This window comes from Lissotriton helveticus, chromosome 6 (assembly GCF_964261635.1).
Source record: "Lissotriton helveticus chromosome 6, aLisHel1.1, whole genome shotgun sequence".
NCBI lineage: Eukaryota > Metazoa > Chordata > Amphibia > Caudata > Salamandridae > Lissotriton > Lissotriton helveticus.
Genome location: NC_136067.1, coordinates 1,495,372,744 through 1,495,397,402, shown reverse-complemented (window position 1 = coordinate 1,495,397,402; position 24,659 = coordinate 1,495,372,744). Strand labels below are relative to the sequence as shown.

The 24,659-nt window shown below is 49.0% G+C and overlaps 1 protein-coding gene across 2 annotated transcripts in view; it reads right to left on the bottom strand.

The window, feature by feature from the left end:
* The window catches only part of USP34 (ubiquitin specific peptidase 34), a 2,681,755-nt gene that overhangs the window by 1,532,965 nt on the left and 1,124,131 nt on the right, over window positions 1-24,659 (bottom strand). For both annotated transcript variants that reach the window (XM_078649291.1, XM_078649292.1), the window contains exon 39: window positions 18,072-18,127. In XM_078649291.1, the coding sequence (XP_078505417.1) occupies window positions 18,072-18,127 (56 nt within the window). The remainder of the gene's footprint in view (window positions 1-18,071; window positions 18,128-24,659) is intronic.

Genomic DNA, 24,659 nt, shown 5'->3' with positions numbered 1-24,659 from the left:
CCGTTATTAAAAACTGCCACGTCCAAATATGGGCAGGAAATAAAGCCTTTCACGCAGACCAGCCTCATCTCATCGTGCATGGTTAAGAATGCTTGTTGGCACGTAGAGCAATACTACACTGACGTGCTGTGTAGAGTGAAAAGGCCTCAGAAAGTGCTTATAACTCTTACAACATAGACTCCTGACATGAATATCACGGTCAGTGCTGCATTTATATCCAGGTGCCACATGTCAGTCCGTTCAATACAGTTCCCGTGACATGTTACTTTCAGCGCATAGAAGCCTCGGCATTCATGCGCTCTATAAATACATGACTTGCTTACTTACATGGGAGATTAAATGACTTGTGCCGAGGTGCATTATTCATAAAACTGCACAATCTAGCTGGTCGGAAAAGAGACGCTCCATTTACTGATGCCATCCCATGCAAAAAAACAAAACAGGTTTGTTACAAAGCATTACTGAGGTACAACTGTAAGCTTGATGCTGGAATCCACTGCAGTGCCACGTTGCTAATGTATAGTGTGTCAGTGTGTCATGCGAAAAGTTGTGGATGGCCATGATTGAGAGCTCTGAACTCCGTGCAAATGTTTACAGTGACTGTTAGTTGTAGTAAAAGGGCTTATCCAGATGCAAGGAGAACAAGAACTATGCCGAAAGAAAACAAGAACATCGGCGAAAGAAATAATGAAAAGCGGCAGGGAAATGCGCATTCCTTTGTACTGTGAAGCAGGGGGCGGGGGAGCGGATCCCTTTGAAGTAAAGTGAAAGCGGGATGTAATTAGGAGGGAGGATAAGTGAGGCCGAGCGCGCACTGCGCACGTTGGGGAAGCAACAGATGCCTGTGGGAGGGAGGCTGATGGCTTTGATGTGGACGCGCTTTCCGCACGAGTGCACCACACGAACTGTCCGAAATCCGCAATGGTTTAAGACCTTGGTTTGCCCACTATACTCTCATCTATTTATCCCTTGCGGGATATAACAGTCGAGACCTAAAAAACAGCCACCCGGAGGGAGGCGAGTGCAGAAAGACAAAGCTGAAGGTTCTCAAAGGATGGGGAGGAAGGGCGGGTCGTGAAGGAATATGCGGCTAGAATCGTCTCTACCAGATACACTGTTACCGAAGGAAAGAAACTTGTACATCTGATAGAGACTACTAGCCGCAGATACCTTGACGTAGAATAGATACTCTAGCCATACCCAGAGGGGAGGAGGGTCTGCGAGAAAACCTCCCCAGCTTGGAAGAAACACAGGGCCCCAACAGGGGATGTGTCATGAGGACAGGAAGGGCTGTCCAGCCCCCACCAAGCAGAAGGAAGCAAGAACAAGGCGAAGGGAAGTCCTGGATACCCCAAGCCTACCAGAGGTACAAGGGACATTGGTCAGAAAACCTCAGAGGGATAGACCGTGCCAGAGGAGTACCAAGAAAGAAAGAACCATCCCAACTCCAAGGACAAGAGGAGGAACCGGAAGCAGAGCCCACAGCAGGAGGACACACACACATAACCAGCGAAGGATACAGCCGAACAGGCATCAGCCCAGAAGCAGTGGGCAATGCCGGAACAGCCCCATAGCCAAGAATCGTAGGAGTGATAAAGTAACAGTCGCACAAAGCTCCAGCAGAACAAGGGGCAGGAGCACAAGGGCACACGCCAAGGCCCACAGAGGCGGACCATAACGCCCAAGCGTGTGCAGCCGGCAACTGGCAAACACCATGAAGCAGTACGCCCAGAAGAAGCCAAGCGCAAGGCAAAGGCCAGGGAATCCCAGAACAAGCCTCAGAGAAGGACCGTTCCAGAGAGACAACCCGACCCACAAGAAGAAGTGGCACCAGACAGAAGAGAAGAGGAGAAATATATACGACGGATCTAAGGCCGTCAACTAGAACACAGGAGAACACTAGGAGTATCCTAGCCACCCTGGAACACAATGCAGAGGAAGAGGCTGAAAAGGCAGACAAGAAAGCGGAAACACCACGGCAAGACGCCGTAGACGGTATGCCAAAGCGGGTCTGGCGATTTAGTGGGTACTGAGGGGACAAAACCTGGAGCAGCGCAAGCTGCGCTAAGACAGAAGACAAAAGAGACCGCACCAGCGACGCCAGAAAAGGTGAGGTACCCAAAAAGGTGTCCACACCCTCCCAGCTCAAGACAAAGCTTCACAATAGCTACAAGTACCCCTCTTAGGGTATGACACGTCCCAAACACAACATGGGAACAACTCTTAGGGAAAAACCCCGCACGCAGCAGAGGACAGGAACTTAAAGGACCTGTGGGTAGAACCACAGACGGCTTATCAATCAGCCAAAAAACACACCACAAAAGCCAAAGGTCTGTACCACAGTCAACAGTACAGAGGGGCCAACCTAAGGACCCCGAAAGCACTTCAAACCACACAGAACACACAGACAGGCCAACCGAAACACTAGACCCGAAGAAAAAGGTGGGCTAAACGCCTCCCATAAAGCACCTAAGGACCGACAAGCCAAAGCTTACGGAGGGGGAGGAGGACGGAGCCCCTCAAGGAGCCGTTGAATAGCGAGTCCGTGTGGGTGTTAAACAAAAGAAACCCATCAAAAGGCAAGTTAACTAGAGGTTCCGTAATATTCTCTGGAAAAACAGCATCCCGCAACCAAGCATGGCGGTGGAGAGCCACCGAACTTGCCATAGCGCGGCCGAGAGCATCAGCAAAATCCAAGGCAGAACGGAGAATAAACAAGGCCAACTCCCGGCCATCTAACACATGGTGCCTCAGATCAGCACGGACACCTTCGTGGGAGACATGCGACAGAATGGACTCCACAGAATCCCACAGGCTGGAGGTAGCCCTGGCCAACACACAGTGTGTTGAGCGCTCGCAACGCAGCACTAGAGAAAGCAAAGATATTACGTCCCCATGAATCAAACCACCGGGCCTCCCGTGACGGAGGAAACAACACTGAGGGCAAGGAAGGAACAGCAGTCTGCAGGAAAAGGGCCCTGGTAGATGGGTGGAACGAAAGGCAGACTGGGTTGTGCGGATCAGGACGGTGGAGGTGTAGGAGCAGCTGAGGCACTGGATCACCCGAGGCAGGACGTCCCCAGGCCCCCAGAAGAGAATTGTGGAGCGAAGCTTCAAATAGAAGAAGCAGCTCCCCTCCACCAGAGCCCTGGTGGAGAACTTCTAACTATTGATCCGTAGGAAATGGGGTGACTCGGTCACCCATTTGCAAAATGCGAGCAGCCGTGGAAATGGCCCGTGTGAGAAGTTGGCCTGATATATGATGCTCACTAGTTCTAGTGATCACCTTGTATCAGTCCAAACAACCCTTATGGTGATTGGTTGTAAGTCAACCTTATAGACCAGCTATCCTAATGGTAGCATGGACAAAGCAGTCCTAGGCTAAACTCTTTTGGCATGTGAAGCCAGCTGTTTTACCACATATAACCCCTTGAATACCAGATGAAAGGACACCACACAGGTTGTTATGAAAATAAACAGTATATTTATTAATACCAAACACCTCTGAACTCTTTATGAGATCAGAGGGCTAAGTACATGACAATCTTTTAGGAAAAATACGATAAGCTGCACAAAATTACAATGGTGCCCTAGGGGCACGGCAAACCATATACTAAGTAAATGGTATAAGGAAATCGATAGAAGAAATGGAGCTGTCCAGAGGCTGTAAGATCGCTGGGACTACACTACCCTAACTTTAGGTAAGTAATAAGAGGCCCACGGTACGCGTGTGCAGAGTGTGAACTCACACGCGGGATGCGTAACAACGTCTATGGACAGTACAGTTCAAGAAAAAGGAGCGTACGGACAATCCTGACTAGTTAGGACTAAAACGACTGTGAATCTGGACACTAGGAGAGTCAATCTACCCTTGAGCACCGAAATGCTCTTGTTACCTCACCCACGGGCTGCGGGTGCATAGGTGCGAAGTCGTGTCGGGTTTCTGCGTTGAAGTCTATGGAGCCTGGAAGAAAAGATGCTGCAGGCGACCAGGAGGAAGATGTCCTGTGCGATCCACGGGTGGATCAAGGAAGAAGAGGACCTGAAAGCAGAGGGGAGAGTGTTCAAAGTCACTAGCCAGTGACCGGTGTGGAACCAGGAGACAACCAGATGCTGTCGTCGCGATCAGGTTAAGAGTGGACGCTTGTCTCTGCAGCCACGTGGACCAGGAGGTGTCTTCGACGACCAGGATGGAGGCACGAGCTGTCCCACGCAGGCTCTCGCGGTCGGCGGTGTCGGATCCGGGTTTGGAATCAACAGGCCTTGGCAAAGGCAACCCACGCGGTGAGTGGAAACGGCGTCTGGAGTGGACCAGGAGGGTCCAGGGTGCTCCTCCTTTGGAAGGGAGCAAGGGCCGGTCTGGAGCAACCAGACCAGCAGTGTAGATTTCTTGGATCGTCGTCTAGGAGGTCACTAGCCAGCCGGCAAGTGACCAGACAACGCGTCGAGCAGCAATCAAGCAAAAGGGCCCCACGCAGATCTCGTGGATGCTGGAGGGCTGATCTTTGGTGCAGGAGCTGCTCGGGACTGGGGCTTCTCAATCCCCAAAGCACTTTCTCGAGGGTGCCTCAGAAGTCGTGCTGGAAGCGAAGTGCAGTCTCTTCAAGATGGCCGGTCCCACGTGTCTTGTCGCACCCACGGGTCTCAGCTGTGCTGCAGATGTAGGTAGAGGTCAGAGAGGTCTGGGAGTCCGGGTCTCGTCGGGCTCTGAAGTCTGGATCCGGCAGGAAGGACGACAAAGTGGACCGCTAGGACGCTTGATGGTGCCTGCAGTTGCAGGGTGGACACTTCTTGCCCACAAGGGAGATTCTTCAGTCTTCTGTGGAGCAGAACGTCGAAGTCCAGAGTTTCTTCTTGTAAAGTTGTCAGGATAAATCTAATTTGGAATGGGACCAGCTCCTACCTTTATTCTCCTAAAGGGGGCTGTACTGGTGACTAAGTCCCTCCACTGGGTGGGACCATGAAGGGTGGTGGTTACACCCCCTATCCTTTGTCCGGTTTCGCGCCAGAGCTGAGGCTGGAGTGCCCCAGCAACTGGTTTGAACCGGTGTATGCACAGGGCACCTTGTGTGCCCCAGGCATGTCTCATTCCTTTCAGGCCTCCCTACCTCAATACACAAAATCCTGTCTGGGGTGGTGCTAGCACCACCCAAGGCAGGAAACCCTTTGTCCAGGCCTCCCTCGCTGGAAGAACTCCCAGCAGCAGAAGGTCAGACTTGTGTCTGTGGTGGCAGCATCCATTTTGTGATGCTGAGGCTCGAGTTAACTTTAACCGGGGTTCACAGTTACATACATGTCGTGTCCCTCTAGAAGGGTGGAATGCTACCCCCGTCGCCAGAATTGGCGAGGGGGTAGTATTCCAATTCGTATGACACCTTACTCGACATGTTTTGATAATGCTATACCAAAGTTAGCATTTAACCGCAAGGATTATAATGCACTTAAGAGTATATGGTATAGCGTTATCATGGAACAGCTATAAGGACTTGGTTCTGCAAGCTGCAGATAGGCTCAGCTCATGCCAGAGCACTATCTCACATAATTCCAAGCACTCTGCCTTCAAGATAGATAAGGCCTGCCATAGGAGTGACTGATAGGAATATATGTGTCCATTTTAGGGTTAGATATAGGTGTACTATATCTATAGCAAAGGGTGTTTACACCACCTTGCCCCAGCTGTTTTACCAGCCAGTTGTGTCTGTTTAGATGGCCAGCCAGGGGTGGCATAATACATGCTGCAGCCCCTGGTAGGCCTTGGGCTCACCTATGCCCTGGGTACCTAAGGTATACTGTACAGGGGCTGATAAGGTGTCCCAATACCAATTGGTAAATGCACCTAAAGTACATGGATGTCAATTTAGAGAGAGAACAGTTAGGCTGTGGGTCTGATTAGCAGGCCCACAGCCAAGGAAAGTCGTAAACCAGTGAAGCAAAAAGCAAAAATCTGGGGTGACCATAGGATTGCAGACCCCACTCTCCTACATCCCGGACAAAGGCTACACCCGCCTCCATCGGTCGTCGCAGGAGAGAAAGCAATTCCTCCGTGGGCGACGGCTGTAAACTAAGCCATCCATCCCAAAGTCCAGCTGGAGGAAGTAACGGCCAGCCCCTGAATATGGAAGATCCACGGACGAGTGGGGGGGCCTGAGTGGCCTTCGGGGAAGGTGGAGAAGCCTGCGGAGCAACCAACAGCTTGTTGTGGAAGAGAGGGTCCGAGGGTTGTGGCGGAGGAGACGGCGAAGAGCCCTCTCTGGAAGACGGCGGGGAAAAGCAACGACATGGTGTCCCGTCTCCAGAGAAGAGGGGACCAGAAGATGACAAACCTCCGGAGAGGAGGGGACCTCTGAAGACTAGTTGATGACCCGACGTCGACACAGTGTCGTGGAGTCCGCCAGAGGTGCTGGTGCGACGTCGATCGGCGCCGGAGCGGTCACTGGGGGCGCCGATTTGCCCCCCACCACCACTTGCGTCCTAGGAGAATGGGGCAGGGCGGGGGCGGAGCCGGGGCAGCTAAAGAACGGCGCCGAAACGGCGCTGACTCGACCTCCAACGAGGCAGCCGCCTGCGTAGAGGGCCGAGAGGGACCCGGGGAGGCACCCTGGACCTGAGCCACCACCCGCGGCGCCACCAGGGCCGGGAAGGAAAGTCGTCGGTACGGCGTTGGCTCGGCCTCTGGAAAGGCCGCCGCCTGCCCAAAGGACCGAAGGGGACTCTGGGACAAACCGTGAGTCCCGGCAACCTACTGCGACACCACAAGGACCCCCTTTCGTGGATTTGCGGCGAGGCAGAGGCGCCGTGGGTCGAAGAAGGGAACCCTGTAGGGCCGCACCTCAACGACACCAGAAGCCGAACTAGTCGGTGCCGGGGTCGAAGCCGCCGGCGACTCAGCAGAAGGACCCGCACATGGCAAGGAGTCCGCGGACATCTCAGGAAGAGGAGGAGGGGCCAAGAAAGCCTGCAGAGCCGTAGCGTAGGCCTCCATCTGGACCAGACACCAGGAAACGGTGGGTAGGGCGGCGACAAGCGAGGCCACATGTCCTGAGGGGAACCCGCGCCCTCTGCAGGGCAGGGACCAGGCCTCAGTGACAAACTGTAAGACTTACCGGTGGGCAAGCGTCGCCAATGGGGCCTCGGCAAAGGATGATGCCGTAGTCTGAATCGACGGTTTCTGGACCCTTCCGAGGTAGGGGACGGACACGGTGAGCGCCCTTAGGCTGCGTGCCCCTGTTCGGTTCGACTACCTCTTTGGGGTTGACGTTTTTAGGCTGAGCGGCCTTCTTGTGGTCAACGCTTTTTGGCTGTACGGCCTTTTTTGGGTCGACGACCTTTTTTGGCTCTGGAACCTTCTTCGGGGTGATGGTACTTGGCCCGGGGGTCTCTGAAGGTTTCAGTGCCGAGCCGGATGGCGGGGCTGGCGAAACTTTTTTATGTTCTTGGCTAAGTCTTTTTGGCGAATCCTCGACCGGAGCCTTTGGTAACGGGCTTATTGGTGTCGGGGGCTGTGTACTCACGATTTGCCCCGGCGGGATCTCGTCATCGGAGTCCGAGTAGTCCTCGACGGTGACGATCTCTAGGTCCGAGTCTTGAGCGTCCGGTAGGTCCTGGTCATCATCGAAGATGTTGTCCGGTTCCGGTGCCTGTTGCTGCATTTCTTGCCTGGCGGCCCGTCGGATCCGTATTGTTTTCTTCGACCGAAACTGGGCGCAGGCCGGGCAGGTTTCTTCCCTATGGTCTGGGGAAAGGCACTTGTTGCATACTGAGTGCTTGTCAGTATGTGCGAACTTGGAGTGGCATTTTGGGCACCTTTTAAAAGGGCTTCTTTCCATCGACGGTCGGCTCACGTGGCGTCGAAAAAGCCCAACGGCCCGCGTCGACGACCGATGGAAGATGGAAAGCTGGATCGAGTAGAGGGGTACGGAACGAGAACAATACCGTCGAAGTGGAAGGCCTTTTGGCCTTTAGAAAGTTTTGTTTTCGATTCCGAAGTTGGAGTTTTGGAGTTAGCATCCGAACCCAATGGCGGAAAAAAACAATCTGAGGATGGAGAAGATGCCCATGTGCACTGTAGTCTAGGGGAGGAGTCACCTATCTCGTGATACTTCAAAGACTCTTCCAAGACAACAAAGTGCAATCATCCGGACCCAACAGTAGGCGGCGATCTATGCACAGATATGAATTCACAGCCCACATGCCTCGAACAGTGTGGTTCCTTGTTAGCTTGGAAGGCAAGAACAGATAAGGCTAGGAACTTGATAAAGAGCCTCATTTTGCGGGTTCTGGTAGACTAACATGTAGTGAGGATGAGATATTAGAGGAAGCAAGATGTTTTATGAACGATCTTTACACAGAAGATATAATCCCAGAACAAGAAGTGGAGAGATGGTTAGAAGCAGTTATGCTCCCCAAGTTGTCAGAGTAATTTGATGTTTTTTTACAAGCCGGAATTACAGAAGAAGAAATCCGGGCCCAATGTAGAAAAATGACCAGGGGGAAAGCTGCAGGACCAGATGGGCTTCAGAGTGAGTTTTATCTGTTAGTCTTGGAGAGCTTAGTACCGATGCTGAAAATTCTGTTTAATAAAATCTATGTTGATGGCGAAAACACCCCAAACTCATGGGCAGAAGCTACAGTCACATTAATTTTAAAACCCAATAAAGACCCACAATCAATTGAATCCTTTAGACCCACATCACTATTAAATTCAGATTATAAACTGTTTACTGGTATTTTGGCGGCAAGAGTGGCAAAGGTTATCAAGATGGTAGTTCACTCAGATCAACGAGGTTTTATACCTGGAAGGCAGCTCAATGAGTTGACCTTTCAGGTAATGGGAGCTATTGATATGGCTGTAGTAAACAAAGTTCCACTGACAATAGTAGCTATAGACGCTGCTAAAGCGTTCGATCAGGTTAGATGGCTATACCTTTGGCGAACCCTAAAAAGATTCGGATTCCCCAATAACTTTGTTCAAGCTCTCAAGAATGTTTATTCTTCGTCCTAAAGAACAAGTTACTTACCTTCGGTAACGCTTTTTCTGGTAGATACAGTACCTGCCTGTGGATTCCTCACCTTGTGAATATCCCCCTTGCATCAGCAACGTTCGGAATTTTTCTTCGTAGCACGCCGGCGTGGACGACGTGATAGGAGCACGGCATCGCGCGCGACTCTGTCTGACGTCACCGACTCCTTATTAGACCCACGTCGGCGTGATGACGTCAGTTCCGCCCTTTTTTCCGGGCCTTCGAGGCACCCGGACGGACCAACGACAGTAAATATACATATATACAGTGTACAGTGTACACAGTACATACAAATCAAAACTGCACACAAAGTGCGTAGCAAAAGCATCAAAAACCAGAAAATATAAATACATAAAACCAGGTATAGCAGAGCGGACAACGGGGAGGCGGGTGGGCAAGTGAGGAATCCACAGGCAGATACTGTATCTACCAGAAAAAGCTTTACCGAAGGTAAGTAACTTGTTCTTCTGATAGATATATCTGCCATGTGGATTCCTCACCTTGTGAATAGAGACCCACAGCAGTCCCCACTCCCGGAGGAGGGTGTCCACCCTGCTATACCAGGAAATCTTGGAGGACAGAGCGCGCGAAGTGGCCGTCTCTCCTCACCTCGGTATCCAAGCAGTAGTGCTTCGCGAAAGTGTGGAGGGAGGCCCAAGTCGCGGCTCTGCAAATGTCCTCAACAGGAACACCTCTAGACAAAGCAGATGTTGCAGACTTTGCTCTAGTTGAATGTGATCTAATACCCTCAGGAGGGTCCTTACCCGCCAGGGAGTAGCAAATCTTGATGCACAGGATTATCCACCTGGAAAGTGTGCGCTTGTGCACCGCTCTGCCCTTCTTGCAGCCAGCAAAACCCACGAAGAGCTGATCGTCAATACGATAGTCTTTAGTCCTATCAAGATAGAAACTAACTGCTCTCTTAGGGTCCAAGCGATGAAGCCTCTCCTCCTCCTTGGAAGGGTGTGGGGGAGGATAGAAGGTAGGAAGGGTAATGGATTGACCTAGGTGGAAGCGAGTTACCACCTTAGGAAGAAAAGCAGCCCTGGTCCTGAGAACCATTCTTTCAGCATGAATGGTCAAGAATGGGGGCTTGGAACTAAGAGCCTGAAGCTCACTTACCCTCCTTGCCGAGGTAATTGCAACCAAGAAGACCGTTTTAAAAGAAAGAAGCCTCATGGGACACTTGTGTAAGGGTTCGAAGGGGGAACCCATCAAATATGTTAACACAAGATTCAAATCCCAATGAGGAACAACAAAAGGAGAAGGAGGGAACTTATTAGTGAGACCCTTCAAAAATCATAAAAACCACTGGAGACTTAAAAAGAGAGGGCTGATTCGGCAAACAGAGAAATGCCGATAAGGCTGAAAGATACCCCTTGACCGTGGCAACAGCAAATCCCTGCTGCGCCAGAGAAAGAGTAAACTGCAAAATGTCAGACAAATGAGCCTTCAAAGGGTCAACATCCCTCTCCCTACACCAAGAGACAAATTTAGACCACCTATACGAATAGATGGACTTAGTGGAGTCACGCCTGGCAGAAAGAATGACATCCACCACATCGTGAGGGAGAGAAAAGGAATTCAAGTTGCCCCGTTCAATCTCCAGGCATGAAGGTGTAATGTCTGGAGGTGGGGGTGTAGAACTAGCCCCTCCATCTGAGAGAGGAGGTCCGCCCTGAAAGGGAGACGGAGCGGCAGGTGAGAGGAGAGGTGGAGAAGGTCCGTGTACCACGCCCTTCTTGGCCAATCCGGGGCGACCAATATGACTTGGGCCCGGTCTTGGCGAATCTTCCTCAGAACCCGAGGAATCAAGGGTATGGGGGGAAACGCGTAAAGAAGTTGATTTCCCCAACTCAACTGAAACGCGTCCCCCAGAGCTCCTTGCATCGGATACTGGAGACTGCAGAATGACAGGCAGTGAGCATTCTCGCAAGTGGCGAACAGATCCACCCGAGGAGTCCCCCACATCTGAAAGATGTCGTAAACAACCTCCGGGTGGAGCCTCCACTTGTGGTCGGCAGAGAACTGCCGACTGAGAACGTCTGCACGAACGTTCTGAACTCCGGCCAGATGATTTGCCATCGGACAAATCTGATGATCCTGAACCCAGGACCAGAGACGCAGAGCCTCTCTGCAGAGACACTGCGACCCTACTCCTCCCTGCTTGTTGATGTACCACATCGCGGTCGTATTGTCCGTCAGGACCTGAACCGACTGACCGCGAAGGGAAGGGAAGGGAGGAAGGCCTTGAGCGCCAGACGTATCGCCCGCAACTCTAGAAGGTTGATATGAAACAACCTCTCCTCCGGAGACCAAAGACCTTTAATCTCCAGATCCCCCAGATGAGCACCCCACCCTAGAGTGGATGCATCCGTTATCACTGTGGCAACAGAAGGAGGAAGATGGAAAGGCTTTCCCTGAGACAGATTGCCTTCCACGCCCCACCAAGACAAATCCGCTGCAGTTTCTCTGGAGATCCTCACTGACTCCCGAGATCTCCGTTGTGTTGAAACCACTGCCTGCGGAGGCACCACTGGAGTGCCCTCATGTGCCAGCGTGCATGGTTGACCAACAGAATGCAAGAAGCCATCAGACCGAGCAAACGAAGGACCTTCAGGACTGGAACAACCGCTCCATTGTAAAATAAAGGAATCATCTCCTGTATGTCGCGAATCCTTTGAGGAGGAGGGAATGCACGACATACAGTAGTGTCCAGTACCGCACCTATGAACAGGTTGCGCTGGGAGGGCACCAGGTGAGACTGGGGTACGTTTATCGAAAAATCCAACCTGTGCAACAACCGAGTTGTCTCTTGCAGATGATGTAGCATGTCAGCCAGTCGTCCAGATAGGGGAATACAGGAATCCCCGACCTTCTGAGATGTGCAGCCACCACTGCCATCACCTTGGTGAAAACTCGAGGCGCAGTAGTAAGCCCAAAAGGAAGAACTGCAAACTGGTAGTGCTGCGATCCCACCGTAAAACGGAGATACTTTCTGTGCGACTTCAGAATGGGGATGTGAAAATACGCATCCTGCAAGTCGATCGACACCATCCAGTCTTCTTCCAACAGCGCTTGAAGAACCTGTGCAAGTGTGAGCATTTTGAACTTCTCCTGCTTGAGATAGAGGTTCAAAATCCTGAGGTCCAGGATTGGCCGAAACCTGCCATCCTTCTTGGGGATCAGGAAATACAGGGAGTAGCACCCCTGACCCCTTTCCTGCTCTGGAACCACCTCTATTGCACCTTTTCGAAACAGTGGCAGGACTTCTTCCTGCAGGAAAAGCAGGTGGTCCTCCGAACAATAACCTTGGCAAGGAGGGTAATTGGGAGGGAACTCCTGGAAAAGAAGAGCATACCCATTTTCTACGAGATTGAGAACCCAAAGATATGATGTAACCGATTCCCAATCCCGTAGAAAATGAGTAAGCCGACCCCCTACCGGACCCGCATGATCCAGAATAGCGGATCTAGGGCTGCTTTGCTGTTGTAGGTGGGGGGTGGGTATTATTGGAGGAAGTAGAGGAGGAGGAGGCTTGGCGTCCACGAGCACATCCCCTTTGTTTACCTCTGTATGATTTATACAAAGGGTTCTGCTGCTGTTGTTGCTGCTGGCCTTGCTTATAGGAACGAAAAGTGGATCTACCAAATCCCCTAAACTTCCTAGTGGCAGAACCTCTAGCCTGAAGACCCAAAGATCTTGCTGTAGCCCGGCTATCTTTGAATCTCTCCAAAGCCACATCCGCTTTCTTTCCAAAGAGGCCTGTCCCATCAAAAGGCAAGTCCATTAAAGTGGATTGAACGTCTGCTGAAAAATCAGAAGATTTTAGCCATGCAGCCCTTCTGGTGGCAACAGTAGAACCCATAATTCTGGCAACAGAGTCTGCCGTGTCCATGCCACTCTGAATGACTAAGCGAGCTGCAGCTTGAGTGTCGGAGACTACTTCATTAAAGTTTTTTCTATCATCCTCAGGAAGCTTAGATGATAATTGCTTCACAGAGTCCATCAAAGCATGTACATATCTCCCTAGCAGGCAAGTAGCACTAGTAGATTTTAGAGAGTTGCTACTTGAGGAGAAAATCTTTTTAGCAGACTGGTCCAATTTTTTGAGTCCTTGTCTGCTGGTACTTGAGCAAATGAACCTGCCGATCTGTTGGAACAAGCAGCCTGAACCACCAGACTCTCCAGAGAAGGATGTGAAGAGAGAAACTCGGGGTCACCAGGTGCCACTTTGTAACGTCTTGCTACAGATCTGGAAACCGCAAGTGCAGTCAATGGTCTCTTCCAAACCTCCATTATTGGTTCAGTTAAAGCCTCAGTGAATGGAAGTGTAGGCTCTATTATGGACGAGGGTGAATGTAAAACCTCTGTGAGAATGTTAGGTTTGTATTCAACAGTAGGCAAGGTCAGATTAAGTAGATCCGCAGCCTTTCTAATCACAATATGGTAAGGTGTTACGTCTTTTGATGGTGCATCACAAACTGATGGCAAACCCCACTCGGGAGAAAGTTCCAGGCCACTGGCACTATGAAGGTCCTCAAAATAGTCACCTTGATCCAGAAGTTCACCTTCCTCCACTTCAGGATCTTTATACTCCTTTTCCTCCAAGAGGCGCTGAGCTCTGCACCTCGACCATTCCATACGAATCGAAGTCGACGGATCCGGTAACGACTCCGACGGAGTCGGATCCGGCGTCGAGCGAGGAGCCGGGGCAGCTGGAGGATGAGATCCATGAACCGGCGTGGTACCTCGATTAGATTCACGAGGTCGATCTGGAGTCGGCGAAGCCGTATGCGGAGTCGACGACCACGGCGCAGCCGTACCGAGCCAAGGTGTATAAGGTGCCGGCATAAACGGCATAAAGGGAGCCGGGCGTAAGCTTGAGGAATGCCTAAGTTGTAAGACAATGGACCCATGGGACCAGCCGGTGCACCAGTGGGGTACATTGCTCTAGTATAGACTCCAAACAGTGCATTAAGAAAATGCGAGGGGTCCTGTCCCGGACCAGGAAAAGGAGGGTACGAACCAACTGGTTGTTCCGAAGGAGGTTGCTCCGGCATCGGTTCATCCTGGCCTTCTAGATTTACAGGGACTTCTACCGGAGTCGGAGTCCGAGGAACTTCTTCTTCCTCTTCATGAACCGAAGAATGGTGTGATTCCGGATCAGGTTCTTGCTCCGGAGTCGGGGAACCTCGAAGAGACTCTAAAGGAAAAGGAGATAAAAAGTCTTTATGATGTCTTCGAGACTTTTTCTTCGAATCTGAAGAGTCTTCACCAGAGTGATGTCTCGAGCTATGTTTTCTCCTCTTGTGCTTCTTCTTCGAAGAGCCAGAAGCATGACCCGTAGCCGACTTGGATCCGGATCTCGATCTATCTCTGGACCTCGACCTCGCTCTGGACCTCGATCTCGAAGCCGGCTCGACCTCGACTTCGATCGCGACTTCTGTCTCGACTTCGAGCGTCTGGACGTCGACCTCGATGATCTACCAGTTTCTCTTCCTTTTACCTTTGCTAGAAGAAGTTTTGCTTCACGTTCTCGTAAGGCCTTAGGGTTCATTTTGAAGCAGGATCAACCGTTCTTAACATCATGGTTCGATCCAAGACACCACAAACAATCGCCATGTGGATCGGTGATCGACATCATGCGCGCGCATGACCCACACTGCTTGAACCCCGTCTTCCTCGACGACATCCTCGACGAAGAAGAAACACTCAACAGAGAAATAGTAACACGAAATAGAAAGAAGATACTATGTGTCGCAGAAGATCCCAGAAACCGTTAGCGTCGACGACGCAGAAAAAAGGGAACTGATGTCATCACTCCGATGTGGGTCTAATAAGGAGTCGGTGACATCAGACGGAGTCGCGCGCGATGCCGTGCTCCTATGCCGTCGTCCACGCCGGCGTGCTACGAAGAAAAATTCCGAACATTGCTGACGCAAGGGGGATATTCACAAGGTGAGGAATCCTCATGGCAGATGTATCTATCAGAAGCTAAGGTATTGGTGAATGGGGTGTTGACAGATTGGTTCAATGTTGGGAGAGGCACAAGACAGGGGTGTCCCCTGTCACCGTTATTATTTAACCTTTATATTGAACCTATTGTTAGCAATTTAAGGCAGGATGCCGCCATCCACCTTTAGCGGCTGACAACCAATCCCATAGAAACTATACCGCGGTTATTTGAGATGGCGGAAGAATTCGGACGAGTCTCGGGATACACAATCAATAAAGACAAGACTGAAATAATGGAGTGGAATCAACTTAACATCTACCCAGGGGCAAAGTCTCGAATGAGGTATTTAGGGGTTCACCTAGTGCAGAACTTAGAGGACATTCCAAATGTAAATTGGAAGAGGACTTCGAAGGAAGTTGTCAGTTTACTAACTAGATGGACATATCTCCCCTTAAACATCTATGAGAGAGTAAACCTTGTTAAAATGATCATTTTGCCGAAAATAACTTTTCTATATAACACAATTCCCTTAACCTTTAAGAGAGAAGATATTGCCAAACTGCAAGGTAAAATTGGTACTTTTATATGGGCAACAAAGGGTTCCAGGATAGCCTGGAAAAAATGAGAAGAGGCCTCAAAGTGGGTGGGTTAGCCTTACCAGATTTATTACATTACTGTTATGCTTTTCATTTTAAACCCAGATTCTTCATCATTAGGTCTTTTGTTTAGAGCCATGTTACGAGATACGTCTCAAGGCCAGGTCTCTTTCCTGTACAAGTATGGTGAACCAAAATTCAACAAAAAAGTAAGATTAAAAATATTAAGGGCCGCCCTGAAAACATGGATGTTCATAAGGAACAAAATGGATATTCCGTATTATGTGACACATGCTCCAGTGTGGGATTCCCCCGGCACTCCTGAGTGCCTACAAGATCAACTGAGTGCACCTCTTAAAAGAGGGGGAATAAAGCGTTGGGGTGATTTACAAGATGGTCGTAATCTGATGAGCTGGGAGGCACTAAGTAGGTTAACCCAAGGATTGTTGACAAGGTTTAAATACTCAGATTTCATACTGGTGGTCGACACAGACTTGGCAGGCCGAGGAAGCTCATACAGAGGTATTAGATCAAATGGCCAGAGGTGGTATCTGGAAAAAGGAAGTTGCATATTGGTACGGAGCATTGCTCAATGCGGAAGACCAGGGAAAAACGGAAGTAAGCAGATTATGGGGGGAGGAATACGGAGAGAACAGAGGGAATAGAAGAGATGTATATAAGATTTGGTCAGACTCTTTTGTAATGTTACAAGATTTAGTAAAACCTGCTGCACTAAGGAGAAATCATCTCTATACAGCTCATAGAGTATACTGGTCTCCAGAAAAGTTGACTAAGGTGACGGGGACAGTACACAGCTGTCCGAGGTGTAAATTCCCAGACGCAGATGATGTTCATATATTCAAGGAATGTACAGAAATCAAACCCTATTGGAATGAGGTATGTGCTTTTTTGGAATCGGTTTTGGAGAGACCAATCGATATAAGTATTAGCCTGATTTTCTTCGGTCTACCAAATGATTATCATATGAACACACCTATGTATAATTTTATATTTTATGTGATTATTTTGGCCAGGAGAGAAATTTATAGGCTTTTGAAATCAGAAGACCCTCCAGTATTCTCAGAACTTTTAAGAAATGTGATATATATATTAGTGAGAGTGACATGGCTTGTGATTTAAAAAGTAAGGTGAAGACATGGGCAAATTTGTTAATTTGGAGAGAAAAAGATACTGGGTCCAATGATTAAGACAAAACACAGCTGGTCCAAATCTGCCTAGTAACTGTATCGGATGAAACTGGATAAAGTGAACGAGATTGGAAAAGGTATTGGTGTTATCAGCAAGGGAACGCTCTATCATTCTCCATTGCCTATCGGAAAGGTTGGCAAAGTATGACATGGAGTCCTTGGAGGTATCCCATTTTGAGTTTTTTAGCACTATGAGGAAAAAAAAAAAGCCCAGAGCAGATGTGTTATCACCAGACATGGCACTGGGATGGAGCCGAGCAGTGGATCTATGCCTAACAGGGCCCAGAGATTACATCAAGGTCAGAATCGAGGCGCAACCTCAAACAGATGACTGGGCCCAAGGTCAAGAGAGATGCTGACTAAGGAGAACACCTCTCAACTAGATTGACATAAGAGGATCAATGGAGAGCAACCCCAGCAATGAAGATGTGTCCTTGAACTTACCTCAGCAGCTGGAAACCCTTGCTGGCTTACACAATCCATTGGAGGGGACACCATCCATCCACAGGAGACTTGGGCAGTGGCTTTGAAAGCAAAAACTAAACAGGGACAAAGACAGCACATAACTCACCCACTAGACACTGGAACTAAGAAAGACCAAAAGGAAACTCGAACAGCCAGAAACTGGATATATAGCACTGAAAAAACTTCAGCACATCATATTCATAGCAAGCAAAAGGTGCAGAAAATAGGGAAATGGGCATCAGGCTGTTCTATTTATGGCTTTGTGATGCCATATATGGAGAGGGGTCGGCACAGACTAGGAGCTATAGCACCATGTGTCCGCGAGAAGCACTATTATAAATATTCCAGAACCAGATCTAGTCTGGCACCTGGAGGAAATTCATTAGGTGAGGACCACAGAAATTGCATGATGGTTTATTTTCTGGGTTCATAATGACAATAGTTAGTTGGAATTTACATTCTTTTGTATTTCTGGATGGTTAGTGGGATTGTGTGTGTGTGATAAGCTTCAAATGTACTTTTGGTGTTATTTTGAGAGTTTGTAGTGTGAAGTTTTATGGTATCTGTCAGTGTGAAATACATGTGGTTGTTTATTGAGTATGCGGACAGACTGAAGTAAGATAAGGCGGCTTGTAGTTAGTTAGCGAGCTGGAGGGTAATGGATAATCTCACCTTGTATCAATCATACTTAAAAACAGCGATTACACATTCAAACTACGGCTGTTGTTAATGGATTGCACTTTAAATAACACACAAACCATACACTATGTAATCACAATGTTATTTATATTGTTTTCCTTGAAATATTTTTGATATTTTTTACCTGCGAATACAGTCAGCTAGGTGTCTTGCCAATGCATCAAGATCAAGCAATGTTGTCTAAATAAAAAACAAGGATACAAAAAGACATTAGAAATACATTATGACAATTTTCTCCATTGTTCACACTCAACATGCTGTATTTGAGACCGGAAAAAAAAGAAACTGTTAAAAAAGATGACAAATGTCCTCCAAAATATCTCCTATCTGCACTTCACTCCCTTGTGGGTCACTCAAATACACATTAAGCGTTCCTGGAAGCGTTCCTGGAAAGCATATTAAGGAGGTGTCCCCCCCCAAACAAACCTAAGGACCTCTTGTCACCAGGAATTTTGGCATGAGCCACAATAAAAAGAACATTGGCAATACCAATAGCTCTGCTTTAATGTGATGGACCCAGGGTTGTACTGAAGCCAAGACGTGAGATCCTAAGGACAATTGCTTTGCGTACCATGCAAAGTGCCTTAAACGAACAAGTTACTTACCTTCAGTAATGCTTTTCCTGGTGGATACTCTAACCGCAGATTCCTCACCTTTACAATATTCACAGATGCTAGAATGGATCCAGAATGTTTTCTTAGGAGTGATAGAGAGCATCAATTGGTGACTCAGTGCAACGCTGTGTTGGCTTTGTCTGCTCCAGAAGTGAAAGACAAGCCACATACAAGTGCCACCCCTGTGCACCAACTTAAGTTTCTTACTTGACTCTTTCCAAGCCCTCGGAGTAAGACCGCACAACTGATGGAATTACCAGTGTGAACACATTTTAAACTGGCCAGAGACCAGGACACAGAACGGGGAGGGGGGAGGGGGGAGGGAGGAGGGCAGAGAGGAGTCTGCAGTTAAGACAAAGTATATACCAGAAAGAGCGTTAGGTAAGTAACTTGTTCTTCTGGCAGATACAGCTAACCTTCTCACATTGGAATAGATACCAAAGCACCATCTCCCAAGGTGAAGGATCAATGGAGTGCGGTCAACCAAAAAATCCTTCAGGACCGAATGCGAGAAATGCCCTTCTCGTTGGACCTGGTCATTCAGCAGTAATGCTTTGTGAAAATGTGCACTTTACATCTATGCCGTGGCCCAGCAGATGTCAAGAACAGACACACTGTGTGCCAATGCGGTGATGGCACCCATGGCCCTGCTACAATGGGCCCTCAACCTTATCAAAGGCTGTTTTTGGCCAATGCAAAGCAGATCTTAATGGAAAGGACTATCTACCTTCACAGAGTCCATTTCTGCACCTTTTTTTACCAACACAACCCCACAAAAAGATTATCATCCTTCCGATGATCTTTGGTGCGGTTAATGTAAAAGCTTAAAACTCTTTCGGGTCCAGCTAATGGAGTCTCTTATTCGGTAGTTAAAAATATTTTACCCTTTGGACTTGGAATCTAACTTATACATCAGATACACATATACCACACTCATGCACTTGGAACAACTCCAAAAGGGGGACAGTCAATGATATTGATGATCTTTCCTTTATTACAGAAAGCTGCTAAAATTAAATATTGATGTAATGTTTCTTAGGAACTATGGATTTTAATTGTACTTTTTTAGATTGTGGGAATTTTGGTACCATTTTTAACATTGAAATGTATTGATTTGTTATTGTGAACTTTTTAATATTTTCTGCTTCAGTAATAAAGGAAAGATCAGCAATATCATTGACTGTTCCCCTTTTGGAGTTGTTCCAAGTGCATGAGTATGGTATATGTGTATCTGATGTATAAGTTAGATTCCAAGTCCAAAGGGTAAAATATTTTTAACTACATTGTTATTGGTGCTCTGTCTCTTCTGAACTATATGAGCCCCTCTCCTTGGTTTCAAGGTCTCTTCTATTCGTCCAAGGTGTAGGAGAGTGGGGTCTGCAATCCCATGGCCACCCCAGATTTTTGCTTTTTGCTTCACTGATTTACGACTTTCCCTGGCTGTGGGCCTGCTAATCAGACCCACAGCCTAGCTGTTCTCTCTCTAAATTACAACCATGTACCTTAGGTGCATTTTACCCATTGGTACTGGGCCACCTTATCAGTCCCTGTACAGCATACCTTAGGTATCCAGGGCATAGGTGTACCCAGGGCCTACCAGGGGCTGAAGCATGTATTATGCCACCCCTGGCTGGCCACCCAAACAGACACAACTGGCTGCACGACAGCTGGGGCAAGGTGGTATAAACACCCTTTGCTTTAGATATAGTATTCCTATATCTAACCCTAAAATGGACACATATATTCCTATCAGTCACTCCTATGGCAGGCCTTATCAATCCTGAAGGCAGAGTGCTTGGAATTATGTGAGATGGTGCTCTGGCATGAGCTGAGCCCGTTTGCAGCTTGCGGAACCAAGTCCAAATAGCTGTTCCATGATAACGCTATACCATATACTCTTAAGTGCAATATAATCCTCGCGGTTAAATGCTAACTTTGGTATAGCTTTATCAAAACATGTCGAGTAAGGTGTCATACGAATTGGAATACTAACCCCTCACCAATTCTGGCGACGGGGTTAGCATTCCACCCTTCTAGAGGGACACGACATGTATGTAACTGTGAACCCCGGTTAAAGTCAGACAGCCTCAGCTCCACAAAATGGATGCTGCCACCGAGACACAAGTCTGCCCTCCTGCTGCTGGGAGTCCTTCCAGCAACGGAGGCCTGGACAAAGGGTTTCCTGTCAGGAACGGTGCTAGCACCATCCCAGACAGAATTTTGTGTATCCCAGGTAGGCAGGGCTGAAAGGAAGGTGACTGCAAGTGGCTCACTGTGCATATGCCGGCTCAAACCAGTTCCTGGAGCACACCAGCCCCTGAGCTGGGGAGAGACCGGACAAAGGAGAGGGGTGTAACCACCCCCCTCCTAGTCCCACCCATAGGGCAGGACTTAGTCGCGTGCCAGCCCCTTTTCTTAGCATAAAGGTAGGAGCAGGACCCCTTCCCAAATTAGATAATTCTGAGTCTTGAAACTACTTTCCACGAAAGGAACTCTTGACTCTTCTGACGACTCTCCCTTGTGGCTAAGGAGTAGCCACCCTGCACCAGCAGGCACCATCGAAGCTCTTGCGGTTTGCTGTAAGTCCATCCTCTGGATCAAGACTGCCCAGCTCGACGAGACCCGGATTCCCTGCCCTCTCTGACCTCTACCTACATCATCCAGCACAGCTGATATTCGTGGGTGCGACGAGACCCGTGGGACCGGCCATCTTCAAGACCTGCACGACGCTTCTCCAGCACGACCCCCGAGAGACCCTCGAGTAAGTACACTGGGGTTTGAGAAGCCCTAACCCTAAGCAGCTCCAGCACCGAAGTACAGCCTCCCAGCATCCAAGAGATCTGCGTGGGGCCCTTCTGCTTCTTTGCTGCTTGCCACGTTGTCCGGTCACCTGCCCGTTGGCTAGTGACCCTCTTGACGACGTACCACGACGTTTTCACCGCTGGTCTAGGTCCCCTAGACTGGCCCTTGCTTCCTGTCCAACAAGAAGTACCCTGGACCCTCCTGGTCCACTCCAGACGCCATCTTAAGCCCACCGCGTGGGCTTGACTTTGCCAAGGCTTGTTGCTCCAATCCTGGTTTCAGCAGCGCCGACAGCAGACACCTTCGTGGGACAGCACGCCCCTCCATCCTGGTCGCCGACAACGCCTCCTGGTCGGAGAGACTGCAGAGCCCAGCGTCGCCCACCCACCTGGTCGAGGTGATTTCATCCGGGGCCATCCTGGTGCCCATCTGATCACTGGCTAGTGATTAAGAACTGAGTCCCCTCTGCTTTCAGGTCATCTTCGACTCCGATCCAGGCTTGGGTCCCATCGAACTTCATCACTGGTCGCCTGCCAGCAACTTCTTCTTTCAGGCTCCATAGACTGTAACGAGGATTCCCGACGTCTTTTGAACCCTATGCAGCCGCAGCCCCTGGGCTAGGTAACTCGAGCATTTCGGTGCTCCAACGTAGGTTCACTATCTAAGTGTCCAGATCCTTTTTCGTTTTCAGCCTAACTAGTCGGATTCGTCCGATAACACTAACTTTAGAAACGCTAGCATCCATAGACTTCTTCCCGCATCTCGCGTGAGAGTGCACACTCTGCACACGATCTCCCTAGACCTCCTGCTCCTAACCTTAGGGTTCAGTAGTGTAGTCCTAGCGATCCTGAAGCCTCTGGATCTTGTTACTTACCTGTTAGCATTTCGCATTCCACTTTTTGTGTATATGGTTTTTCGTGCCCCTCGGGCATTTGTGTAAATTGTGCAACTTGAAGTATTTTCGTAAGAGTTTTGTATTGTGCTTAGCTCCCTGACTCATAAAGAGTTCAGGGTAGACTTGTTATAAATAAATATCCTTTATTTTCATAACAACTTGTGTGGTGTCCTTTCACTTGGTGTTCAAGGGGTATATGTGATGGTAAAACAGCTGGCTTAACACGCCCTCTAGAGTTTAGCCTGAAGACTGCTCGTGTCCATGCTACTAGGATAGCTGGTCTGAAAGGTTGACTTACAACCAATCATCAATGAGGGTTGTTTGGTATGATACAAAGTGATCACTAGAATAGTGAGCACTATATATCAGGCCAACTTCTCACACAAGGGGGTAAAGCAGGGCAAAGAACATCAGGATTGTGTGAATTGCCCAATTTGCAAAGATGCCACAACTTTTGGCCGATGGCCGTCTGTAAGAAAGTGGCTCTGTATATACTGTTCCAAAGTAAGGTACAGTGTGCACAGAGTCCACAGTCCCCAGAGGTTTGGCAGGGGCTAAAGTTAAATATAACCTTACTCCCTAAAGTGGTAGCTTGGTCGAACAGTAAGGCAGTATCAGAGGACAGTGTAAAGCATTTGTTGTACACACTCAGTCAGCAAATGGTCTCACACTCAAGAACTGAACTCTAGGCCAATTGTTTTTTTAATATAAAAATATATTGTTTTATTTTAGAACCACAAGTAGGTATAAAAATACTTTCTCAGAATGAGATGTTGCAGTTGAATATTTTCAATGAGCAATAGACGTTTGAATGCAATAGGTACAGTTGTTGCAATATGCAACAAACTTAACACAATAATAACATTGAGCTCAATGGGAGTTTTAAGTAAAAGGCTATACCAATTACTTTGCATAGGTTTTTCTTACTGCATCTCCTGTAAACAGTTGAAAGAAATAGTTTTTGTTACACAGGCGATTTTTACGGAATATTTGTATGTTTAGAAAATCGACACTTAGAAGAGTTTCTGGTAAAAACCAGGCAATGTTATCCTATGGGAGAAAATCAGGTTATCGGAAAATCACAGTTGTAATTACTTTTTAGGGTCAGTGCTGGAGTAAAAGATCCAGCACTGGGATCTCTCCTGGTAACAGGTGAGTAATTTCGTTTTCGTTGATCGGATGATTTTTGGAGAATATTTTAAAGTTTCAAAACTTGACACTTGGAAAAATTTCAAAGTGAAAACAAGCCAATGTTACCCTATGGAGAAAATCAAGTTATCGGTCTTTGGGTAAGTACTCGACTGGCAGAGTTAAGGTTCTGGGGTAAGACTCAGGGGTCTCCCAGGGTCAGGTAGGTACAGTTGTTACACCCTCAGCGGCAAAGGGGCAGCCGGGTGCAGAGTGAGTAGGCCCAATGTTAGCCTACCGGGGGCAGGGGGCCCTTGGTTGGTGGCTGCTAGCAGGCAGGCCACACGGCTGTGGGAGCTGGGCTCCTGGTCACTTACACAGGGCAAGTAGGGAAGTAGAATAGGACAGATGCTGCACTTCCAGTGGCACTCTGGCGGCAGGGTGCTTTTGGGCCGTCGGGCGCCCAATGTATTTCAATGGGAAAGCTGCAAGACGAACAAAGGCTGCAAGCTCGGGGACGGAGATTCTTCAGGTGTGACCACCACTTCGAGAGGTAAGTTGGGAAGCTATAGGGTAGGTAGTAACCGAGGAGTTGGGCACAGGGGGCCGTGGGGCGCCGGGTGCAGAGGTGTCTTTTGGTGTCGGGAAATCTTACCCTCAGCTGGTCTCGGTTGGAAGGGTCCCTGGTTGTGAGGCTGCAGGCGTCGACAGGAGCATTGAGGGTCCTTGGGTGCTGGATTTGTAGTCACAATCGCCGGGGGGACGTAATTGTGGTCTTTGTTATTTCAGGCACAGGCAGGGCTCGGCGGGTGCAGAGTGTGCTGGATTCGCAGGTCCTGGCTGGCACCAGGGGTTGTTGATGTTTGAGCAGAACCACTGCTCGTGGGAGTCCCAGTTTTTGGATGAGCAAGGCAGTCAGGTCCTCTGGGGTTTTCGAGGTTGCTGACGACAGGAGACGCCGGGATTTAGCAGCAGCAGGTTCGAGGGTCGACAGGCCTGTAGGGCTGGGGCCAAGTCAGTTGGTGTTGTCCTCTTGTTAGCAGCTCCACGGCAGGTCTTCTTTCTTCTTGTAGTTTCGGAATCGGGAACAGAGTAAGGAAGATTCAGGGTGCCCCTAAATACTAAATTTAGGGGCATTACAGGTAGGGGAAGGTCAGGGACCAATGGGTCCATTCCCTGGGGGGAGTACACCCCCTATCCAGCCACTCTCCAGTGGGAGGGGGGCAGGAGCCTGTCTCCGATTGGGTAGGGCTCCCCATTCTCAAGATAGCGA